At 44.5% G+C, this 22,229-nt stretch overlaps 1 protein-coding gene across 1 annotated transcript; it reads right to left on the bottom strand.

Moving 5' to 3' along the window:
* Positions 1–848: 848 nt before the first annotated feature.
* LOC116500172 (deleted in malignant brain tumors 1 protein-like) lies at positions 849–18,286 on the bottom strand. Its single transcript, XM_032205089.1, is given in 10 exon segments — positions 849–1,219; positions 3,757–4,071; positions 4,888–5,211; positions 7,148–7,471; positions 9,563–9,886; positions 10,577–10,900; positions 12,275–12,598; positions 13,449–13,772; positions 15,160–15,492; positions 18,250–18,286. Coding segments are annotated over 10 exon segments (3,000 nt in total).
* Between the last annotated feature and the right edge of the window lie 3,943 nt (positions 18,287–22,229).

Raw genomic sequence — 22,229 nt, forward strand, 5'->3', positions numbered from 1 at the left:
GATAATGTGAGATGTTTCAGGGATTCAAATTGACTTCAAATGCCCACTTGTGTTCTCCAGATAATCCCTCCCCCCCCTCTCTGCCCCCCCCTCAAGGGAATATGCCTGGAAAATTGTCTTGTGGCCAAGATAAGGAATTGTGATCAGTGGGACCATGTCCACTCCAACCACCTGCAGGCATCCACAGAGGTACCCAAATCAGACACAAAATCACCCAAGGCTGTAGAAGGATCTACAGCCAGGGGAGGAAAAGGCTTCTGAAGTTACTCTGGAGACAGCCGGGCTGACTTGCCTCATGCAAGTGCCTCTCTCTCTTCATTAGCTGAAGATTCCTGGGGCAAGCATGCCCCCAGTTTGGGCACACTGTTTTTATGTTTGCATTTCAGTGTGATAGATCTGAGCTTCAGGGATTTTCCTCTGTACTGCATGCTCTTTGGCCTTCAAGGATCACTTTGGTTTGGGTTTAATAAATGTCATACACATGTCGGCTGGCACTATTTCTCTCTTCTCCACTCCGGAAGATCTGTGAGGTTTAGATCCAACCTGGAAGGAAATTAATGCAATCCAGATCTGTAAAAGTAGTTTGCTTTATCCTGCAAGGCCACTGAAAGTAGTAGTATACTTATAATATCCTAGTGATATTTCAAAGATGCAAATAGGAAAAATGAGCTGCTATGTGGGTAGATGGGAATCATCCCTCAAAATACCAACCTCCGACTTCAAACCTCTCCCTACCCCATGGCACTTGTCAGAGACATGGAAAGAGACAGTGAAAGCGAGACAAGTGCCACTTGTCTGAGACTGAGAAGGGATGAAGGGCCACCAGTGCCAAAACCCAGCTTAGAGGCTTAATGGCTACTAATGTCTAGCAGGATGGGACATGGATGAAGGTTACCTGAACATATGACGCCTGCATCTTCTCCATGGTTGCAGTTATGGACTCCCCAAGGCCTTGCCACACACTTGGAGAGGGCTGATTCTCTGCCGGAGCATTTCACATCATCCAGCCAGATACGGCCATAACCTTGCCCAAAATAAGCGGATCCTGGGGCTGACATGGCCTTCCCACAGCCCAGCTGCTGGCACACCACTTCAGCATCGCTCAGGTCCCAGTTGTCATCGCACACTGTTCCCCACTGCTGGCTCTGAAGCACCTCAACTCTCCCAGCACAATGAGTGGGGCCATTCACCAGCCGGAGTGGAGCTATTTCTGCAATCCCTGCACATAAAGCAACCCCGAAATATAAATGCACACGTAAATGCCCTGCACCTAAACCCTACTGACAATAGGCACGTCGTGGTGTCCTAGTGCCAACCAAGCTGTCCCATGGATAATGAGGACCTTCTGGGTGGACAGAGCTCCTCCCAGGGTTGCCTCCATACTGTCATAGAATCATTGAATATCCCAAGTTGGAAGGGACCCACAAGGATCATCGAGTCCAACTCCTGGATCCCCAAAGGATGACTCAAAAATTCATACCATGTGTCTGAGAGCATTATCCAAACGCTTCTTGAACCAAAAACTGGCAGGCTTAGTGTTGTGATCAGTTCCCTGGGGAGCCTGTTCCAGTGCCCGACCACCCTCTCAGTGAAGAACCTTTTCCTGATATCCAGCCTGAACTGCCCCTGTCACAGCTTCAAACCATTCCCTCAGGTCCTGTCCATGTTACTTCTCCGTTTCCTCTGCCCGCAGACTTGCTAAAACATCTTGGTAAGGACTGAGAGTGGTATTTCAGTCTCCCAGCCAGTAAGAAATGTTAATTCATCCCTTCTGAGCAGGCATGTTTCAGATAGTTTATTTGAATCACTGTGTGAAACGGGGCACCATACCTGCTCTATATAAAGAGTAATATGCTCTGCAGAGCTCTGAAATAAAAATGCAATGTTGTGTACAGATATTACAGATGAAACCCATACAAAAGGAACAATTCAGGAGCCTCCAGTTAGGTGTCTTCTCCCATATGAGATGACGTGAAGCATCTTTGCTTCATCTTCAGCTCTCAAGTCAGAAGGGTGGAAATTTCACATAGCTCCTGGGCTCATATTGGCCCTACGTAGATTTCCAAATCCTGTTAGGTGTCTTATATAGCATTAGATACCTATGTTCAGAAACGTGATGCATTCCTAAATAAATGGGGTCACATGTGTGAGGCTTCATAATAGACCATGTTACTGAAACCTTCTTTTGGCCTTACATTTCACTCCAGTTACTGAAATATTCATCATATGTGTTCTGGATAATTTGCTAGGAGAAACTAGATTACAGTAGTGTATATTAATATACACTTATTCTTCCTTGAAATCTCTCATGCCTGGTGAAGACAGAAGGACTGGAAAATAAGTGGTCTTAGGAAATGTTAGTGTACTCTTTTCTGCACTGAAACCATGAACCACAGAATCAGTCAAAAAGAGAGTAAAATAAATACTTTGGTTTACAAACAGCCTGTTCTGTACTAGCATCAGATGACAGCATTTCAATCCATCATGACAATGAAGCCAAAGGAGGAGTAATGTCATCTACCACATTTGTAAGCCTTTGGATATAAGCATTTTAGGAGAGCCAGCAGAACTGTTCCTCTTTGTAATGCTGCCGTTGCTCTGCTCCTGATGGAGGCAATGAGCACCTCTGGGAGATACCCTATATCAAGATATATAAAGCAGAAAGGGATTTTTTCTCCACAAGCAGAGCTGTGGAACTGTACACCTACAACTCCCATCATCCAAGGTGATTCAGGTGAACTTGTGGAACCTTTTTCTTTCCGCTGACTTTAGAGGGGGAGATGCACGGCCAGGTCATCATCAGATGTGCACTTTTCTATGTTCAGGTCAGAGTCCTTTTGAAAGAGCTTTGAGTTCTCCTGAAGTTTCCCATAACTTTTCATGGAAAGAAGGGACTGCAGAACAGTTTTGATAATTTCTCCATCCCCAAAAAGTAGAAAAGAAAGGCTAAAAGATGAGAAAATAGGCTACCAGATCTTAAAGAAAACCTTGTGATTCTTTAGGATTACCCTGAGGGACGATTGTCCTGATGTTTTCAAGGCTGGATAAAGGCCTCCTGGTCTGCCCTCACAGCTGACCTTGCTTTGATCATGAATCTGACGTAGAGACTTCCTGAGGTATGAATTGTTCTATGATCCAAGGAGCCTCTCAACTGCTTTAACAAAGCAGGAGACTTCTTGCAGGTATGCAAGAGACACCAGAGAGAAAACTGAAAAAGCATTTAGATAAAAGTGCTGCAAAGACACATTCTGTGGTTTCAGTTTTTCAAAACATCCTGAAATGTGACATGTTATTACTTCTCATGACAGAATAAAACAGACTTCCCAGTCAGCCAGAGGCCAAGACTTGCTGAAAACATTTCTTAGTTTTACATGTGATCTTTATGTAAAACTATCAGTCTGAGAGATGACTCTATTCATATGAGACTACAAACCTGAACCTTGTAAATCAATCAGGAATGGGATGTTTATGGTACCTATCCAGCCCTAGTAAAATTCTTGGAGCCTTCAGAAGCTGCATGATGGAATACAACTATCAGATTGAAGCTTGCTGATGGCAACTCAGTAATTATGGATTATCTTCCAGTGTTGCCTGCTGACCATGAGCATTGTATACATCACACAAGATTGGGTTTATACACAACAGTCATTAACAGCAGACATTAGGAGCAGCTTAAGCTCAAAAATGTCCTTTTGCTGAAGGTGAAAATCTTATTTCCATGTTTGTGGACACGACTTAGACTGAGTCAGGAGTTACCTGAGCATACCACACCAGCGTCTTCTCCGTGTCTGCAGTTATGGGATCCCCAAGGCTGAAACTGGCATTCAGAGAGGGCAGCCTCAGTTCCTATACAATTCATGTCATCCAGCCAGATGGGGTCGGAGCCTTCTCCAAAGTGAGCTGAGCCAGGGGCTGACAGTGCTGTCCCACAGCCCAGCTGCCTGCACACGACATTGGCGTCAGCTGTGTCCCAGCCATCATCACACACGGTTCCCCACTGCTGGTCATGAAACACCTCAACTCTGCCAGCACAAGGACTCGAGCCATTCACAAGCCGTATGGGAGCAGCTTCTGCAACACCTGGAGCAAAACACAGAAGAATCACAGAAAAAGGTCAGGGAGCATTTCATGCCTCAGTGCTCTATGGAAGTGAGAAAATATCTTTCCTCGCAGGGGTCTTGTGCCAAAACAAATGGTGTGGCAACGATATGGATCATCCAGAACATCAGTGAGATTTGCTTTGATAGTGCCTCAGAGTTCATTTGTACCTGTAGCAGATTGCTACCGGACAGAGCACCAAGTGCTGAGCTCTTGCTTTAGGGCCTCAGGGAAAGCAGCAGATGCTGCCAGTGTTATCACTGGTTACACAACACTCCCCTTTTCTAGGGATCTAGGGTCTAGGATGGCCAGGGTAGTCTGTGTCATCTGTTTCTCCTTCCCACATTCCCCAGTGACTGTGCTATGGGTCTCTGTCATGATGTTGTGCAGTCATGATTTAAAGAGCGCCATTTACCTCATTACTCAACACAACGGTTCTGCACATCACCAGCTGACTACACTCTGCAGCATGTTGGGATACCATCTCCCCACATGGCCCACACGTCTTATGTGATTTCAGCAACCAGAAAACATATCCATTTTGGTAGCCAATCAATGTCATCTGACTTCCAGCTTCAGCTCCGTAGGAACACCGGGCTTCTTTAAATACTATGTCATATCCTTCAGCAATGTGCAGGTGTCTAAAGTAGTCTAAAATAACACTCGGTTCAATCCTCTTGTATCTCATCCAAGAGCAACATTGATAAACATGTCCCCCAGGGCCACAGGCACCTCTCCCCAAAACAGCTTCCATTGTACCCCATGTTACATGGTATCAATTAGCTGTACCTGAGCAGAACACACTAGCATCTTCATTGTGGTTACAGTTGTGGTCTCCCCAAGACCGTGCCTTGCAATCAGAGAGGGCAGTTTCGGCTCCTGCACAGTTCACATCATCCAGCCAAATTTGGCCAGTTCCTTGTCCAAACCGAGCAGAGCCAGGGGCTGAGATTGCTGCCCCACAGCCCAGCTGCCTGCACACCACTTGAGCATCTGCCAAATCCCAGCTGTCATCGCAGACGGTCCCCCACTGCTGCTCATGAAACACCTCGACTCTCCCAGAGCAGAAGTTCGAACCATTCACCAGCCGGACTGGGACTGGTTCTGGAACACCTGAGCCACAAAGGTAAGACAAGATAAGTTATTCTGGCAAAGACATTCCTGCTTGCCACATCAGCAAGCACTGCATGCACTCCTTGGCTTAGTATGTATTCCAGAGATGAGCACCATGGAGAAAAGGAGGTTCATTGTGATTGCTCTTGCCCCAAAAGTCAAGGAAAAAGTCAAGGAAAAGTGCTGACTGAAACAAAGGAGAAGAGATGTACTGATGGTTCAAATCCCCAAATCTGAGGTGCTTGAAGCTCTTTTATCCCTGTCTTTGAAAGATATCCATGTCCAGATAGCAAATCCAAGTAACTCCACAACTCAAGGGAAAGGACATTTGCCAGAGTGTGCTCTTTAGGCAACATGGTGGGAACACTGGGGTATGACTCACCTCAGCTAGGCTTAAGCTTCAAGAAGCTGATTTGTTTTCCTTATTATTGGTACCTAGTGCTATTTGATATACCCAGGGAATCCCAGACATCCCAATGGGGCTGGCAGACTTGATACAAGATCAAGAGTAATTTGTGCCCTTCTGGATCTGCAATTAGAGACTGGGTAGGATGTCACAGGATATTTCAGATGACACAAGACAGGTATGTATTGGCAGATGAACCCCACTTTTACAACTCCACTGAGGACCCTTTACAGTCTCAAAAAAAAAAAAAAAAAAAGCTCTGTTGGGTTGCAGTTTCCTTAATCTGCTTTGGGTGTCTGCATCCCAAATGTATCTGGGGCCAAATCCTGTCACAGACTCTTCTGTCTTAGTCTTTGCTGGCTGCAGAGGGACAACAGTACATTTAATTCAGACACAGGCAGTGAATCCACAGGGTATTTTCAAGTTGTTGGCAAGTAGCCAGAGAGAAACAGGTTATCTCCAGCAAGGGCAATTAAAGTGTTCTACTACTCTGGGGAGGTAATATGATTGCACAGAGGATGAAGAGGAATTAAATGGCAATTCTTCACAAAGAGATAAAAAGGATAGAAAGTGGCACTCTAAAGTGTTGTGCTGTTTGAAGAAAGACATAGACAAGTATAAGAGGCAGTAACTACAGGACATCCAAATCAAGCCTTCAGAGCTACTCAGGATTTCCAAAACCTCATCTGGGTAACAGATTAGAAGAAATATGCCTAATATCTGAGAAGCCAGAGAAGAATAAGGGGAATGAGAAGAAGGTTAAAAACCTTGTCTCAAGAGGTGGATGTGAATAGGATGAGAAAACTGAGAGGGGATGTAACACACTTAACAAAAGGCAAAGAGTAAATAACAATACACACTACAAAGAGAGAAGAGTCTGTACAATAAATTCCAGGTAAAGGTAGTCAGGTCAGAGTTTCCTTCTAGTGGCAAAGAAGTGCAGTGCAACAATTTTGAGGAAATTGTCAGCTGTAGAGGTTTCAGAGAAGATGCTGGAAAAACATTTGTGAAAACAGGCCTTCTGAAGATGGTTCTAGCAAGGAAGGGAAAAGGGAAGGTAGATTAACTAGTTTCTGCAAGACTTCTTCATGTTCTTGACTTGAAGAGGAAAGAAAGAAAACTGAGACTGTATCTTGATTTTTCAAGTGTGATATGTTCATTGGCCTTGTCACTGACAAAATCAGAAGAGCCCAAGTGACAGTGTGCTGTTCTCTATACTAGGATGAATAACACCAGTCCTGCAAGCCGTCAAGGTTGCCAGTAGCTCATGTGGGAAAGAGTCCCAAATTTAAATTCTTGAGCACAGCAAGTGGCAGGCTGGACTTCAGCACCACAGTGTTATGGTTAGATTTTGAATGGGAAGGAGAGGGGAACACAAATGGATTTACAAACATCCCTGCTTGAAGCACTTTTTCTGTCTAGTACTGTGGTTTGAGATTTGTAAGATGGGAAGAGAGCACCTTATGGCATTTCAAGCATCCCTCCACATACCATAAATGTTAATCAAAAGGTGAAATAGAAGAGACTTACCCAAGCACACAACACCAGCATCTTCTCCATGACTACAGTTATGGGCTCCCCATAGACTGGTCTCACATTTGGAAAGGGCAGTTTCAGTTCCTGTGCAATTCACATCATCCAACCAGATGGGGCCAGACCCTTTTCCAAAATAAGCAGAGGCTGGAGTGGATAGCGCTTTCCCACAGCCCAGCTGCTGGCAAACGACTTCTGCATCTCTTATATCCCAGCTGTCACCACACACTGTTCCCCACTGCTGGCCATAAAAAACTTCAACTCTCCCACTGCAACGATTCGGCCCATCCATTAATTGGAGTGGAGCTACTCTTGGTATGTCTAAATAAAATAGAAAGGGTAGGAATATACATTACTGAGTTGCCATTAGCCTAATTAAAAGTAAGATAAAATGCATAATCACAGTGAGTATCTTGGGGCATCCAGGGTACAGTTATCCAGTTGCCTGAAGATGGGATATCTTCACCAGTTCAAAACTAAGTAGGAAATAGTCTGTGTACCATATTCTGCAGAATATAATTTAGATATAGTATAGTATAAGTCAGAATAATTTAATAAAGGCCTTGGGAGTGTGGAGAGGTACCTGCTGACTGGAAGCTAGGCAATGTTATACCCATCCATAAAAAGGGCATGAGAGAAGACCCAGGAAACTACAGACCTGTTACTTTGACTTCAGTCCCTGGAAAAGTTACGCAGAAGATTGTCCTGGGGGATATTGAATGACATTAAGGAACATAGTTATTATCAGGCAGAGTCAACATGAGTTCATCAAGAGAAAGTCCTGCTTTAGTAAATCAATCTCCTTCTATGACAAAGCCACCTGCTTGGTGGATGAAGGGAAGGCAGTGGATGCAGTCTTTTTGAATTTCAGTGTGGTCTATGATACTGCTCCTCACAGCATCCTTTTGGATGAATTGTCCAACTGTAAGATGAACAGGTTCACGCTACACTGCGTGATGAACTGGCTTGATGGTAGAGCTCTAAATGTTGTAGTGAATGGGGCTACATCTGCCTGGCGGACAATCCCTGGCAGTGTTCTCCAGGGCTCATTCTAGGGCCAGTCCCACTCAACGTTTTTATCCATGATGTGGATGCATGAGTGGAGCTCATCCTCAGCAAGTTTAGGATTACACTAAACTGGGAGGTGGTGTTGATTCCCTAGGGGGATGAGAGGCCTTGCAGAGGGATCTAGATAGATTGGAGCACTGGGCGGTAAGTAACTGTATGAAGTTCAACAGAGGAAAATGCTGGATTCTGCACCTGTGACAGAGCAATGCCAGACACAGGCACACGCTGGAGAACAGCTCAGCAGAAAGGGACCCAGGGGTGTTGGCTGACAACATGCTCAAGTGTATGAGCCAGCTGTGTGCCTTGGCAGCCAAGAGGGCAAACCACATTTTGGGATGCATTAAATGCAGCACGGCCAGATGGTAAAAAGAGGTGGTTGTCTTGGTATATTTAGTGTTGGTGTGGCCTCACCTTGAATATTATGTGCAGTTCTGGCCTCCACATTATAAAAATGAAGTTAAAGTCCTTGAAAGCATGCAGAGGAAGGCAACAAATCTGGTAAAAGGGCTGGATGGCATGTCCTGTGAGGAAAGGCTGAGGACACTTCTTTAGAAAAAGAGAGGCCCAGATGTGACCTCATTACTCTCTGTAATTACCTAAAGAGGGGAAGCACAGAGAGATCTGCTGGCCTCTTCTCCCTGGTAGCCGATAACAACATGGGAATGGCACAAAGCTGCACCAGGGGAGGTTCAGACTGGGCCTTAGGAAATATTTATTCACTGTGAAGGTGATCAATACTGGAATGGGCTTCCTTGTAAGGTGGCTAATGCCCCATGCCTGTCAGTGTTCAAGGGGCATTTGGACAATACCCTCAACTATACGCTCTAACTTTTGGTTAACCCTGAAGTGGTCAGGGAATTGGGCTAGATGATCTTTGTAGGTCCTTTCCAACTGATCTATTCTATTCTACTCTATTCGATTCGATTCGATTCGATTCGACTCGACTTGACTCAACTCTATTCGACTCGACTCTATTTGACTCGACTCTATTCGACTCTACTCTGTTCAACTCTACTCTGTTTGACTCTATTCGACTCGACTCGACTCGACTCGACTCGACTCGACTCGACTCTACTCTACTCTACTCTACTCTACTCTACTCTACTCTACTCTAATCTACTCTAATTTTTCTAAGCCAAGGGAAACACAGATTCTGTGTTCAAGGACACCTACATGCATGCCAAAAAAGAGGAATTTGTAACACGTCTCCAGTATAATGACAGAGAGCTCACAACACATTCAGGAACTAAGGGCACATGGGCACATCATAAAGACAGAGCCTTCAGGTAGGTTGGTGCAGAAAACCTTCCCTATCATGCAGACAGAGACACAGACAGGGGTTACCTGAACATACCACACCAGCGTCTTCTCCGTGTCTGCAGTTATGGGATCCCCAAGGCTGGAACTGGCATTCAGAGAGGGCAGCCTCAGTTCCTATACAATTCATGTCATCCAGCCAGATGGGGTCGGAGCCTTCTCCAAAGCGAGCTGAGCCAGGGGCTGACAGTGCTGTCCCACAGCCCAGCTGCCTGCACACAACATTGGCTTCAGCTATGTCCCAGCCATCATCACACACGGTTCCCCACTGCTGGTCATGAAACACCTCAACTCTACCAGCACAATGACTTGGACCATTCACAAGCCGGATGGGAGCTGTTTCTGCAACATCTGGAGCAAAACACAATTGAAAAATGTTCAGGAGTATTGCATGCCTCAGTGTGCTGTGGAGGGGCCAAAACAAAACATCATCACAATGGTCTAGTAGCCAACAGCACTTGACCCCCTGGTGTATAAAGTTGCAGTGAAAGTTGCCTCAGAATTTGTTCCCACACCCTTGGCTGGTACTTTAGCAATGAATCTTTTATCTGTTGAGTGTTCAGAGCTGAGCACCCAGATTTCTTCCCTAATAGTAGGGCTTCAAAATGGGGTTGGGGAGCATTGACTGGACCAGAGTGCAGGGGGAAACTGTGCCTTTGGGAGTGCAGAGTTTGTACTCGTGAGCCTCTATAAATCCAGCCATCAGGACTCACTGTCGAAATCCATAGCACTCTAGTCCCCGTAAGAGCTTCAAACTGCTCCCTGGCGCATGGCTCCAGGTTCTGGGCACAATGGGTAACACAGTGCCCTAGGCCTCCTCCATAGCTCATATCCCCCAGGGATTATCCTTAGCAGTGGGATTAGTGCAGAAGGAAAAACAACCTTAGCATCCATGTATCACTCTCCTTATATCTCAGCCCACAGCTGAATGATCAGCACACAGTCTCCTGGTCCTGAGGGGACTCCAGAGCTACCAGCAACCTTCTCACAAGTGCATTCCCTCCATTGTAGTCCACATGTCATGGCATACATTAGCAGTACCTGAACACTCCACAGAAGCATCTTCATTGTGGTTACAGTTGTGGTCTCCCCAAGGCTTGGCCCGGCACTCTGTGAGGATGCTTTCAGCTCCTGCACAGTTCACATCATCCAGCCAAATTTGGCCGGTTCCTTGTCCAAACCGAGCAGAGCCAGGGGCTGAGATTGCTGCCCCACAGCCCAGCTGCCTGCACACCACTTGAGCATCTGCCAAATCCCAGCTGTCATCGCAGACGGTCCCCCACTGCTGCTCATGAAACACCTCAACTCTCCCAGAGCAGGAATTTGAACCATTCACCAGCCGGACTGGAAACAGCTCAGAAAATCCTGTATTGAGAAATAGTAAAGGCATCATTTTTTGGGGCTTTCAATCATGTGGATTGAGGACTTGTTAGTGTTAGTGTTAGGTCAGAGGTTGGACTAGGTGATCTTTGAGGTCTCATCCAACCTAGATGATTCCATGATTCTATGTTTTGGTTCATACTGATTCTGTGCTGCCTGGATTGCTGCTCTGTGGCATGGGCAGACACTGTTCTTTATTCATGACAGAACAGCAGATCCTTGCAGCAGTTTCTGTCTCCTAGAATGGTGGTCTTCAGTTGACATCTCTTGTTGACTGGGCCTGACTAAAAATCAGACAAGTCTGGTGAACCCGCATTCCATCACAAGATAAGAGTTATACTTGCACCACGTTATTGTGATGAGTCAGACTAGGGGGAATAGTCTGGGCTGGTGAGCTGAACTTGGAAGGGACAGAAACCTGTGGACTAACACTGGTCCAGGAGCACCAAGGGGCATTATAGTCTAGGCTGTGTTAAGGACTCTTGGCAGCTCAGATCAGCAATTTCTGTAAGGCACAAGGCATTGATTGAGGACTGAGAGTAAGAGATGCTGAAGCTGTAAAGCTCTGGTGATGTTGAGCATCAAGTATTTGGTGCTGGGGGACTTGCTTGGGTGAAGTTATGCAATAACATCTCACCGAGGAATATTACTTGAACAGCAGCAAGCTTGAAAGATAGAATTAATGTGGCCTATTATAGGTGTTTAAACACTCAGCAGCATCTGTCTTGGGACAACTGTGAGGTAAGACATACAAATTTCACCAGAGGTGTCCGTTTCCTTCATAGATGTGTAGTCAAACCACAGTTTTAGATTTCATATTTGCACTTTTTATGTCTGAGGTTTGAAAGACAAATCTCTTCTTAAACTCAGCAGCTGATGATGGGAACTGCTTAAGATTATCTGGGCAGAGCACGGGAGTGGGAGACCTACAGCCATTCCTCACAGACATTTTTTGAATGCGTGAAGGAAGAGGAACAGGAGAAAGAGCAGTAGCATTTGAGAACCAGAGCTGTTAGCCCTGGATGAATGGGCTACAGTCTGACTTATGCAGTGATACTCCTCATACTTCACGTGTTTTTCTCTGTTAGGCCAGAAGAAATGCAAAATGATTGGGTTAAAGAGCAGCTGAGATGAGAAAACACCCCATAATGGGGGTTTTGCGCTCTGCTTTAGCAAACTGGCCCCCAGAAGCAACCCCTTTAAAAAGACATAGGTTATAATTGCCTATAGATTTAGGCACGTCGTTTTCTTAAGTACTCTATGTCACTTCCTTTGGAAGACCTATTTGTGGTGAAGGACCTGAACCCCAGGGTCACTCACAGATAACTTCCCCCATGATTTAAGGTGAATTATGGGTACCTTCACAAAGCACTCCAGCATCTTCTCCATGCCCACAGTTATGGACTCCCCAGGGAGTGGCCATGCATTCGGAGAGAGCAGCTTCTGTCCCTGTGCAGTTGACATTATCAAGCCAGATGGGGTCAGATCCTTGTCCAAAGTAAGCCCTATGGGGAGCTGATAAGGCCTTCCCACAGCCTAGCTGCCTGCACACAACTTCTGCATCAACCAAGTCCCAGTCATCATCACACACTGTTCCCCAACGTTGGCCGTAAAACACCTCGATTCTCCCAGAGCAGGGGGTCAAGCCATCCACTAATCGGAGTGGGGCAGGTTTTGCAAAGCCTGCAAGAAAAAAAAAAAAAAAAAAAAAAAAGGAGAAATATCTGATGAAGATTTTGTTTTGTCTGTCTCCCACTTGTCAATGAGTATAGTGACTCTCATGGCTTTGCATTTTGTAGATTTTGACAAGAGAAAATATTGCATAAAGAAGCAACACAAACTATTCCTCCACCCTCACAGCATTATCTGTTCAGCAGTGTCACCAGAAGGGTTCCAAAGGCATCCATTTGGGGGCCAGTTCTCTCTAATACTTTCTATAGGTATTCTGGATTCAGGACTCAAATGCAAACTAAGTTTGCAGATGATACTGAATTAGGAGGAGCTGTTGACTCCCTCAAGGGTGAAGAGGCCTTGCAGAGACATCTTGACAAACCACAGAGCTGGGCAATCACCAACAATGTGAAGTTTAACAAAACTGAGCACCAGATTGTGCACCCGGGAAGGGGCAGCCCTGGATAGATGTATGGACTGGGGGATGAGAGGCTGGAGAGCAGCCCTGTGAAAAGGATCTGGGGGTTCTGGTCAATGGCAAGTTAAATATGAATCAACAGTGTGCCTTGGCAGCCAAAAGGGCTAAGAGTATCCTGGTTGTATTAAGCATGGTAGAGCTAGGTGGTCTATGGGAGTGTTTGTCTCACTGCCCTCTGTGCTAGTGTGGCTGGCCTTCACCTTGTATGTCTAGTAGCATGTTTGCCAGCCCTTTGTAGATGACCAAGGTGTGTTAAAGGGTCTAGATAACTAGAGGTTCCAGAATCACTCTCATACTGGGTAAATCAGCTGTGGCATATGCTGCCTGTGCTTTACATTTCTAGCATATGTCCACCCCCTACAAACCCACTTGTGTGAGAATTACCTGAGCATACAACACCAGCATCTTCTCCGTGCACACAGTCATGGAGTCCCCAAGGCTTTGTACTGCATTCAGACAGGGCAGCTTCAGTTCCTCTGCAGATAACCTCATCAAGCCAGATGGGTTCAGAGCCTCTCCCAAAATAAGCCGAGGAAGGAGCGGATAGGGCTGTCCCACAGCCCAGCTGCCGGCATACAACTTCAGCATCAACTATATCCCAGTTGTCATCACAGACAGTTCCCCATTGATGGCCATAAAAAACCTCCACTCTCCCAGAACAGTGACTTGTACCATTCACTAATCGTATTGGAACTGTTTTATTAAGTTCTGCATTAAAAAATAACAAACAAACAAACAAACAAACAAAAGAAAACAATTGACAAACCATCACTAACAAAAACAATCCAACAGGATCAGGGATTGCACGTGGAAAGATCCCCTAGAGACTGAAGGAAAATCTGTCCAGGGCCTGAAAAGGCTGATGAGGATAAGCTTCTGAACTTTTCTCTGACATTTCAGATTTCCTAATTAGAGAGATAAACAGAAAGGATTTGGATTTTCTATGAAGCAGAATTTCAACTGACATGAAACTGTTCCAGGGTGGCAACTGGCTGCATATCCAGACACCTATGTCTTACATGTATGTACATGTTGGTATCTCCATGTGAGATGAGTATTGAAATTCTGATTAGTTGATGGTGTCTCAGCTCACCAAATATTGAGGTTTGAGTCAATGGCCCAAAAAGGTGATCAACAATGTTTGCAATGCTGCACATATTCCTCCATCAGAGTCCAGCTGGTATCCTGTTGGGTCTATCTTAGGGAATCTGTCTCATCTGCTAGTCCCATGCAGTTATGTCAGATGCCCCAGGGCATTTAGAGCTGTGTGGCAACTGTGCAGGGAATGGACTACACTACTCCTATCAGAAAGACACCCAGCCCAAACTGTGACAGCTGCATTTAGACACAGATAAATCTAGGCCTTAATATGGAGTTGAATCCCATTCCAGATCCAACTAGGTGGATGTCTAGGAGCAGAGTCTTTGGGAAATACTGCCATGAAAAGGGGCAATGGGCAGCCCATTTATCTCCCAACACGCTCTCTACTTCCTGGGACCTATGGGAAACTTGATTATGCTTTAATCCCAAGTTAACTGTGGTGTAGAAGGGTAAGAAACACTTTCAAGACTTTCCCACCCAGTTCCAGGAGCTCAGCATTCATCAACACCATGACATCCAGGTCAGAACTGGCTCATGGACAAATGACCCAATACTGGTCATCTCTCATCACAGTGCCAGTCTGGAGAATAGATGTATCCACCAGGAGTATCATAAAATACAAATGGAACAAAAAATTACAAATACAAAAATAGAAATGCTCAACTTCTAAGTCATATTTAAGCCATGCATGAATGGAAAGCTTATGCATCCAGGAGGTGTTCCTTTCAGTTTTTTTTGCCCATTAACAGTATGGTGATGGAATAAAAAACAGACCAGCACAGACAGAACAAATCAATGCTCTACCAGACACACTATTTAACTGACAACAGAACTGAGCTTGTCCTTGGCATGGTACAGGACAGTTCTGAAGCATCCATCTCCGATCTGAGTCCTAAGGGTGGCACTGACTGAGAAATAAAATCTTGCAAACAGGCTTAAAAATAACCCTCTACACAGCACAGCCTCTTGGTGCCACATGAGGAGTGGTGTAAACAGAAGTTACCTGAGCACACAACGCCTGCGTCTTCTCCATGATTGCAGTTGTGCTCTCCCCAGGGTCTGGTCCTGCATGCAGAAAGGTCAACTTCCGTACCATTACAATTCATGTCATCCAGCCAGATACGACCAGTTCCTTGACCAAACTGAGCCAATCCAGGAGCTGACAGTGCTTCCCCACACTCCAATTGCCTGCATACAACCATGGCATCGGATAGATCCCAGCTATCATCACACACTGTTCCCCACTGCTGATTCCAAAGCACCTCAAGCCGCCCCGTGCAGCGGTTGGGGCCATTCACGAGTCTGATTGGAGCTGAGTTGGCAACACCTGAATCACAAAACAAGACAAGATGTGAAATAGGCATGAACCAGGTTTTGGCTGACAGTGGAGAATGTTAACATCTTGCTCTTGTAGGAATAATGCCTGTTTGGGTTTGGCTGCAGAAGGATTGCTGAAATGTCAACCACTGGTACTTTCAGCAAGAACACAGAAATAAAAGTTTGTTGGCTAATTAGTGGTGCAAATGTGACACAATGTGACAGCACCACACCACAGAAACCTTAGGCTGTATCATGTAGCTTCAGAGGAAAATCTCAGGTCATAAGGAGATGGAGGTGACAGTGTTTCCATGCAACCTGAGCTACTGCAGCACTGCAGGTCTCATGTCATCCCTACCCACCCTCTTTGTGCAGCTTCCTCCACCATGAATGCTTCTCCCAAGACCTGTCACTTTCACTGTATATTGCAAATTGTTGAAGGAAGTTTTTAGTTCAGTACTCTAAGTGTAAATTGGGATTTCCACATACTTGTCAAAAACATTTGCCAGAACTATGCTATCCAGAGCTTCTCAGATGGGGCCATGGGAAGCATACTTTATGTGTCTAAATATAGGTTGCTGGTGTCATTTGTAGCTCTGCACTCTGTAGAGCAGTAGCTGGAGCCCTGAAAAGAGAAACTAGAGCAACTTAAATGGCTCTAGGCACCTATTTTCAGACAAATGCCTACAGTGGATAGGGTAGGATTGACTTCCCACATGCTGACAGTTCCAGCATTGTCTGTGCTAAACAAATGGGCTCCCACACAGTGAAGAGAAAATGGTATTTCCAATTAGCATCCATCTTATAACAAGGGAGGAGAACTTGAGGTACAGAAGGGCCTGTTTCTCCTTGTTGTTGAAAGGAAAATTCAGGCTGCTATTGGGATCCAAACCTGTCAGAAGACACCATAGTTCCTTCCGTACTGAGAAAGACCTTGTCTGATGCATAAATTGTGTCTATATCTTTGATCCTGGGTGCTGTTTCCCACAGCCTTTATGCATTATAAGAGAGGGTTTTATGTAAAAGGCTGCTACATAAAGGCTTGCCAGGTCCACTTTTCTATGATAATACATGTAAGAAGCACAGATAATTGCCAATATGGATCCTATCAGGGTTGGACAAGGGCCTGGGCAACCTGATCTAGTGGGTGGCATCCCTGCCCATGGCAGGGAGGTTGAAAGTAAGTGATCTTCAAGGTGCCTTCTAGACCGAAGCCATTCTATCATTCTGTGATTTTCTTAAGCCTGAAACTGCCAAATGATGCTATTTGATTATTTACAATTCTGGCCCAGCTGTTGCTTCACCCTAGTCCCCGAAGCAGCCTTAGCTTATGTCAGGCTTGGTTAAAGATTAACAGTACTGTCTCCAGATAATCCCTATCCCATTATTTTACTTTTTTTTTTTTTTTTTTTTTTTTTTTTTTTAAAGTTATCTGAAAATGCTGGTTTGTGGAATATAAATGCAACTCCATTAGGCAGTAGCTCTTACAGAGAAGCAGGGAAGGTCTGCTATACTGATTCCTTCTTAGGTCCTGGTTCAAATCTAGTCTGTGAATGTAGAGGGGAGGGAAAAATAAAAGGATTAAGTTTTGGATTACAGAGATCAATCAAGGAAAGATCTGTCTTTATGCTTGCATTTGTTTGTTTCCAGGGTTTGTATCTGTATGTTTGCATTCATAATACCTCTAAATCTCCATGTGAGCTTTGGAAGCCAAATGATGATCTCTGCTACTGCCTTCTCTTGCCTGAGAAAGGTCATGTCCTTCTGCAGTACCAGGAGTTTAATTTATCATAGAATCATAGAATGGTTTGGGCCAGTTCCAACTAGGGACCTAGTTCCAACCTCTTTGCCATGGGCAGGGACATCTTCACGTTCCCCAAAGCCCCATACAACCTGGATTTCAGGAATTTCAGGGAGGGAGCACCTACAACTTCTTTGGTCAACCAGTTCCTGTGCCTCACGACACTCAGAATGAAGAATTTCTTATTTATATCTAATCTAAATCGACCCTCTTTCAGTTTACAGCCATTACCCTTTGTCCTGTTACTGTATGTCCTTACAAAAATTATCTCTTCATCTTTCTTGTAAGTTCCCTTTAATTAATGAAAGGTGGCAATAATGTCTCCCCAGAGCCTTCTCTTCTCCAAGCTGAACAACTTCAGATCTCTCAGTCTGTTTTCAAACTGTAAGTGCTCCAACACTCTGATCATTTTTGTGGCCCTCTTCTGGACCTGCTGTAACAGGTCCATGTCTTCCTTTTGCTGTGGGACCCAGAGCTGAACACACTACTACAGGTGGGGTATGACAGGAGCGGAGTAGAGGGGGAGAATCACCTCTGTCACCCTCTGGTCACGCTTCTATTGATGCAGGTTATGGTTGGCTTTCTGCAAGTGCACACTACCAGCTAATGCAGAGTTTTTCTTTCACCAACACCTCCAAGTCCTTCTCCATTCAGATTCAGAGGGCTGCTCTCAGTCCTTTTATCCCCCAGCCTCTATTCACGTTTGGGATTGCCCTGACCCAGGTGCAGATACTTGGACTTGTTCAACTCCATTATGTTCATATTGGCCCCTCTCTCATGCCTGTCCAGGTCCCCCTGGATGTCATCCCTTCCTTAAGCTTACTGAATTTTCAGTCCTTTTTTTCCAGCCACAAAACCCATTTCCCTGCTGGAACCAGGGATATGAGACGGGTCAATCCATCATCAGCACCATATATCAGACCATATCTGGAACCCCATTCTCCAGGAGCAAAGGAGGAAACTTACCCCAAAGCCATGCCAGGAGGAAAAGCACAGTTTCCATCCTCATTCCTCCAAAGGCAGACAGACTCCTGCTGTGGAGAAGACTGGATGAGAGAAGACTTCCTGGCGGTCCCATGGTAGCAGCAGAAACCTTGTACAATCCAGTCCTTGAAGGCCTGGACAATGTAGAGCAGGAATAATGTCCTTTTTAGGAGAGACAAAGAGCTCAGAGTCAGTGACTGGCTGGGCAAGAAGGAGAGAAGACAGTAAGGACCAAGAGTTAAGGTAAATGACAAATATTTCTTACACTGACTCCTCCCCTTAATTGGCCTCTCCCTCTTCACCCACCAGAGCTCTGGCCACCTCCCTCTGCTTTTCTGCATCTCCCTATTACTGTTTCCATCTTCCCGTGCTCTTCTGTTTGTCAACATAATGAGGAAAAATAACCCATGCTAGAAAGTAATCTTTTGTCCTTTGTTATTTTAGCAAAAATCAAACTGTTTCTGCTACTTCTCTAAAAGTACCATTCTCCTGGCAGGACAAGGTTGTGAATAGGCAGTGCCCTGGGAAGAATTCTTGGAGAAGGCAGGAGTGATGTGTGGGTCTGCCTGTTTGACCAGCTCTTAAGTGAAGTCTAGGAATGGGGAGCATATGGAAAACAAGAAAAGACTTTTTTTACTGTGAGGTGGCCAAATACAGGAACAGGCTGTTCACAGATGTATCCATCCCTGGAGATCTCCAAAACCAACTTGACACAGCTTTTGACAACTGCTCTAGCTGGCTGTGCTTTAGGAGGGGGTTGGTCTAGATGAGGAATAACAGGCCTGTTCCTACCTCAGTGATGTTGTGGATTTACTCTTTCTTGAGCTGGGGGACAGTGAAACTCTCCAGGTAGTGGGGGTGAGGAGTCACTTGGGAATTGGATGGGGCTGCACTGGTGAAGTCAATGTAAACACATTGCAAGAATGAGAACTTCAGGATCAAAGAGTTCAATATGAGATATTGTCCCATGAAAGGGACATTGCATGCACACATATGAGAGTAAATTAGGGTGCACAAAATAAACAGGGCCTGCAGAGGAGATATCGCTTGCAAAGAATTTGCTTAACATGAGCTGAAATAGCACTCAGTTGTACTACTGGTGATTAAAATAAACTTTGTTTTCAGAAAACAAAATAGAAAAAAAACAAGTAAACAAACAAACAAAAAACACAAAAACCAGCAAATGTCCAGCTAGCCTGCAGTACATGATTTTTCAGGAAACAATTTTTCTTTAAAGAAATGTTTTTAATTGGTGCAATTCTTTAGAAGAGTGATTTCTGAGGCCTACAGGCTTAAACTTTGTTGTTGTTATTACAGATTTTTTTTCCTTTTTTGATTCACCTTGATGATATTTTTGATGTCACAACCCAGTTATTTTCTTGGACATAGATCACAGATGAAGTTTTGGGCAGGGATTTCTGCTTATCTGGAGGCATGACAAGCAGTGGAAGCTGCAGGGGCAGCTTCATAAGTAAGTCAAAGATGGACATTTTGAGTTCAAATAGCACAGCCAAAGGCTACAGGGATGCTTAATTTTGGATCTGGTTTAATAGTTTATGACTCACAGAGATGTTTTTGAGGAAGAGCTTTTGCTGATTTCTAGTCAAAACACTGATCAAAGCATGACTACTGCTCAAATTCACTACTACTGATCAAATTCACTGCAGCTTTGTCCAGCTACATCTTGAAAAACTTCACATTCTCTATAGCCTGAGGACTGAAACACCATTCAGCATTTTTTTTTTCTTAAATTCCAACCTCCCAAGATGCAATTTGTTGTTGCTCCTTGTTATACATGTCTTTCCTGTCCTTGTCAAAAACCTTTTGACTCCATTATCTTTGTTGCTGACTTTCAAGTGATTATAAGTTGCTATTTCATCACCATTTGCTTTCTCTTCTTCAGAATAAACACACTGTTCTTTCAACCTCATCTTACTGAGCATGCATTCTAGGTCCATTTCTATTTTGGTAGATCCTTTGAGCTAAACCATGGCACAGACCAAGGCTGAATGTGGAAACCCTTTAAATCATGCAAATAGTCAGGAGGTTCAATTTATTTAGTTTTTCCAATTTTTTCCCCTCTCAGCATATGGGAGTATGAAAAGCTCGTGAATGGAAAAGAAAGCATATATGCCCAGAAAATTGTTAAGAGGTGGAGTTTACTGAATCACATGACACAAAGAAAATTGAACAGATATGCTGGCTACTTGAAGGAAGGCTTGGAACAGAGTGGGCTGTGACAGGGAAAGGGACAATACTGAAGAGACAGGTGAGCCAAGAGAGGAGATCTCATGAAATATCAAAACGACAATGAACAAGACTTTTCTGCTGTGGACAAACTATCAGCAATGCCTTCTGTGTCTCTGAAGGGAGCCACAAAGTCCTCATGCACAGGTTTTTGTCAGAGGTGCCAATTAGACTCCCTGCTTTACCTTATTGCTTCACATTTTCAATCAAGTTGTCTTTTTTTTTTTTTTTTTCAAGTAGGCATTGTTCCTTCAGCTTGTATTCTGAGCCTTCTATTCACTATTTGCTTCAACTTCAATTGGTTTTGTAGTTCCTTGTTTACCCTTCAGTCCTATTCCTTTTGACCTTCAATATAACCTTATATATCTTCTTTGTCCTCACTTACTGAAAACAATAGGCCTTTGGCCAAGTAGTGGAGCAGTTCTGCATTCCCTTGTTACTGTATCTCCCTTCAGTTTTGGAAGTATGCAGACTGGTCTTACCTTCCCTCCCCATATTTGAAGGAGGGGAGTCTGTTGCACTGTTCTTTCCTAAATTCTTCTCAGAAGCATATGACATAATCTGTTCAAAGTGCTGCAGCAGTGATCTATTTGCAGTATTAACAGGATGGGAAGGAGCATCGTGCTAGATGTTGGATGAGACACATTTGGCTTGAATGCAAGTTTTAAATAAGGCATGCAAGCATTTGGAACACAGCATACAAGTAAAGCCATTTGATTGCAGTATATATATAAGGACAGAGCCATTCTCTAAATGAAGAAAAGCCAGGAGTTGAGGGCAGGCATCACACAGGTGCTGATGCACCTCACCACCAGGGAATAGTCCCACAACACCAGAAGTAGGGAAGCAGAGCACGGTGATGATAGCAATGTGTCCCAACCACAATACGATTAACATCAAATGAAGGCAAAGACTAGGACTGAATAGACCAGGTAGTATCTTGTCAAGCCTGGAGCCATGCCCTGATGTGTCTAGCTGGATGTCCCAGGAAATAAAGCTGTGTCTTTTTTACAAGCTGTACTTTGGCAGCTGTGAAGAGATGGGTTTCCTCGTAGGCTCTGTGGAGGCTTGGGGATACATAAATCATAGAACCATCTCTAAGCCAATATTTGCAAAGAAGGACTTCCTTCCTTGATTCCCCAGAATCTTTCTATGGGGTTTGACGTAAGATGTCTATAAAGTTTGACTACCTGCAAAGCTCTTGGCCAGGTTGGATGGGGCTTTAAGCAGTCTGGTCTAGTGGAAGGTGTCTCTGCCCATGGAACTAGATGATCCCTAATGTCCCTTCAAAAACCAAATCATTCAGTGATTCTTAGGGAGTTCCTGTCCTGTAATACAATGTTTTCCCTGTGCAAAGACTAGGCTATACTTCTAAATCCCCATGAAATAATGTACAGCTGGTCTTGTTTTATTAAAACCCATCACCTGGTTTAGTCTCTATTAGGCTGGATCAACAGAGCTGCTATGTCTTGTCTGAACACCTTTTGCTAAACTCTTGTAAAGCACCCTCGGCTCTGGACCTGATAGTGCATGCTGTGCTTGGACAAGTCTATGTTTGAAATTTCCTTTTTTTTTTTTTTTTGGCTGGGAAAGTGGAACAGATATTCTAGCAGCACACAGTCATACCAGTAGGTATTTGTGTTTTGCAGTGTGGAGTCAGGTGTTTTGTAGCTTTGTAACTAAAGGAGGCTTTTCTAACCATGTCTCTCTTTTAT

This window comes from Aythya fuligula, chromosome 32 (assembly GCF_009819795.1).
Source record: "Aythya fuligula isolate bAytFul2 chromosome 32, bAytFul2.pri, whole genome shotgun sequence".
NCBI classification, from domain to species: Eukaryota; Metazoa; Chordata; class Aves; order Anseriformes; family Anatidae; genus Aythya; species Aythya fuligula.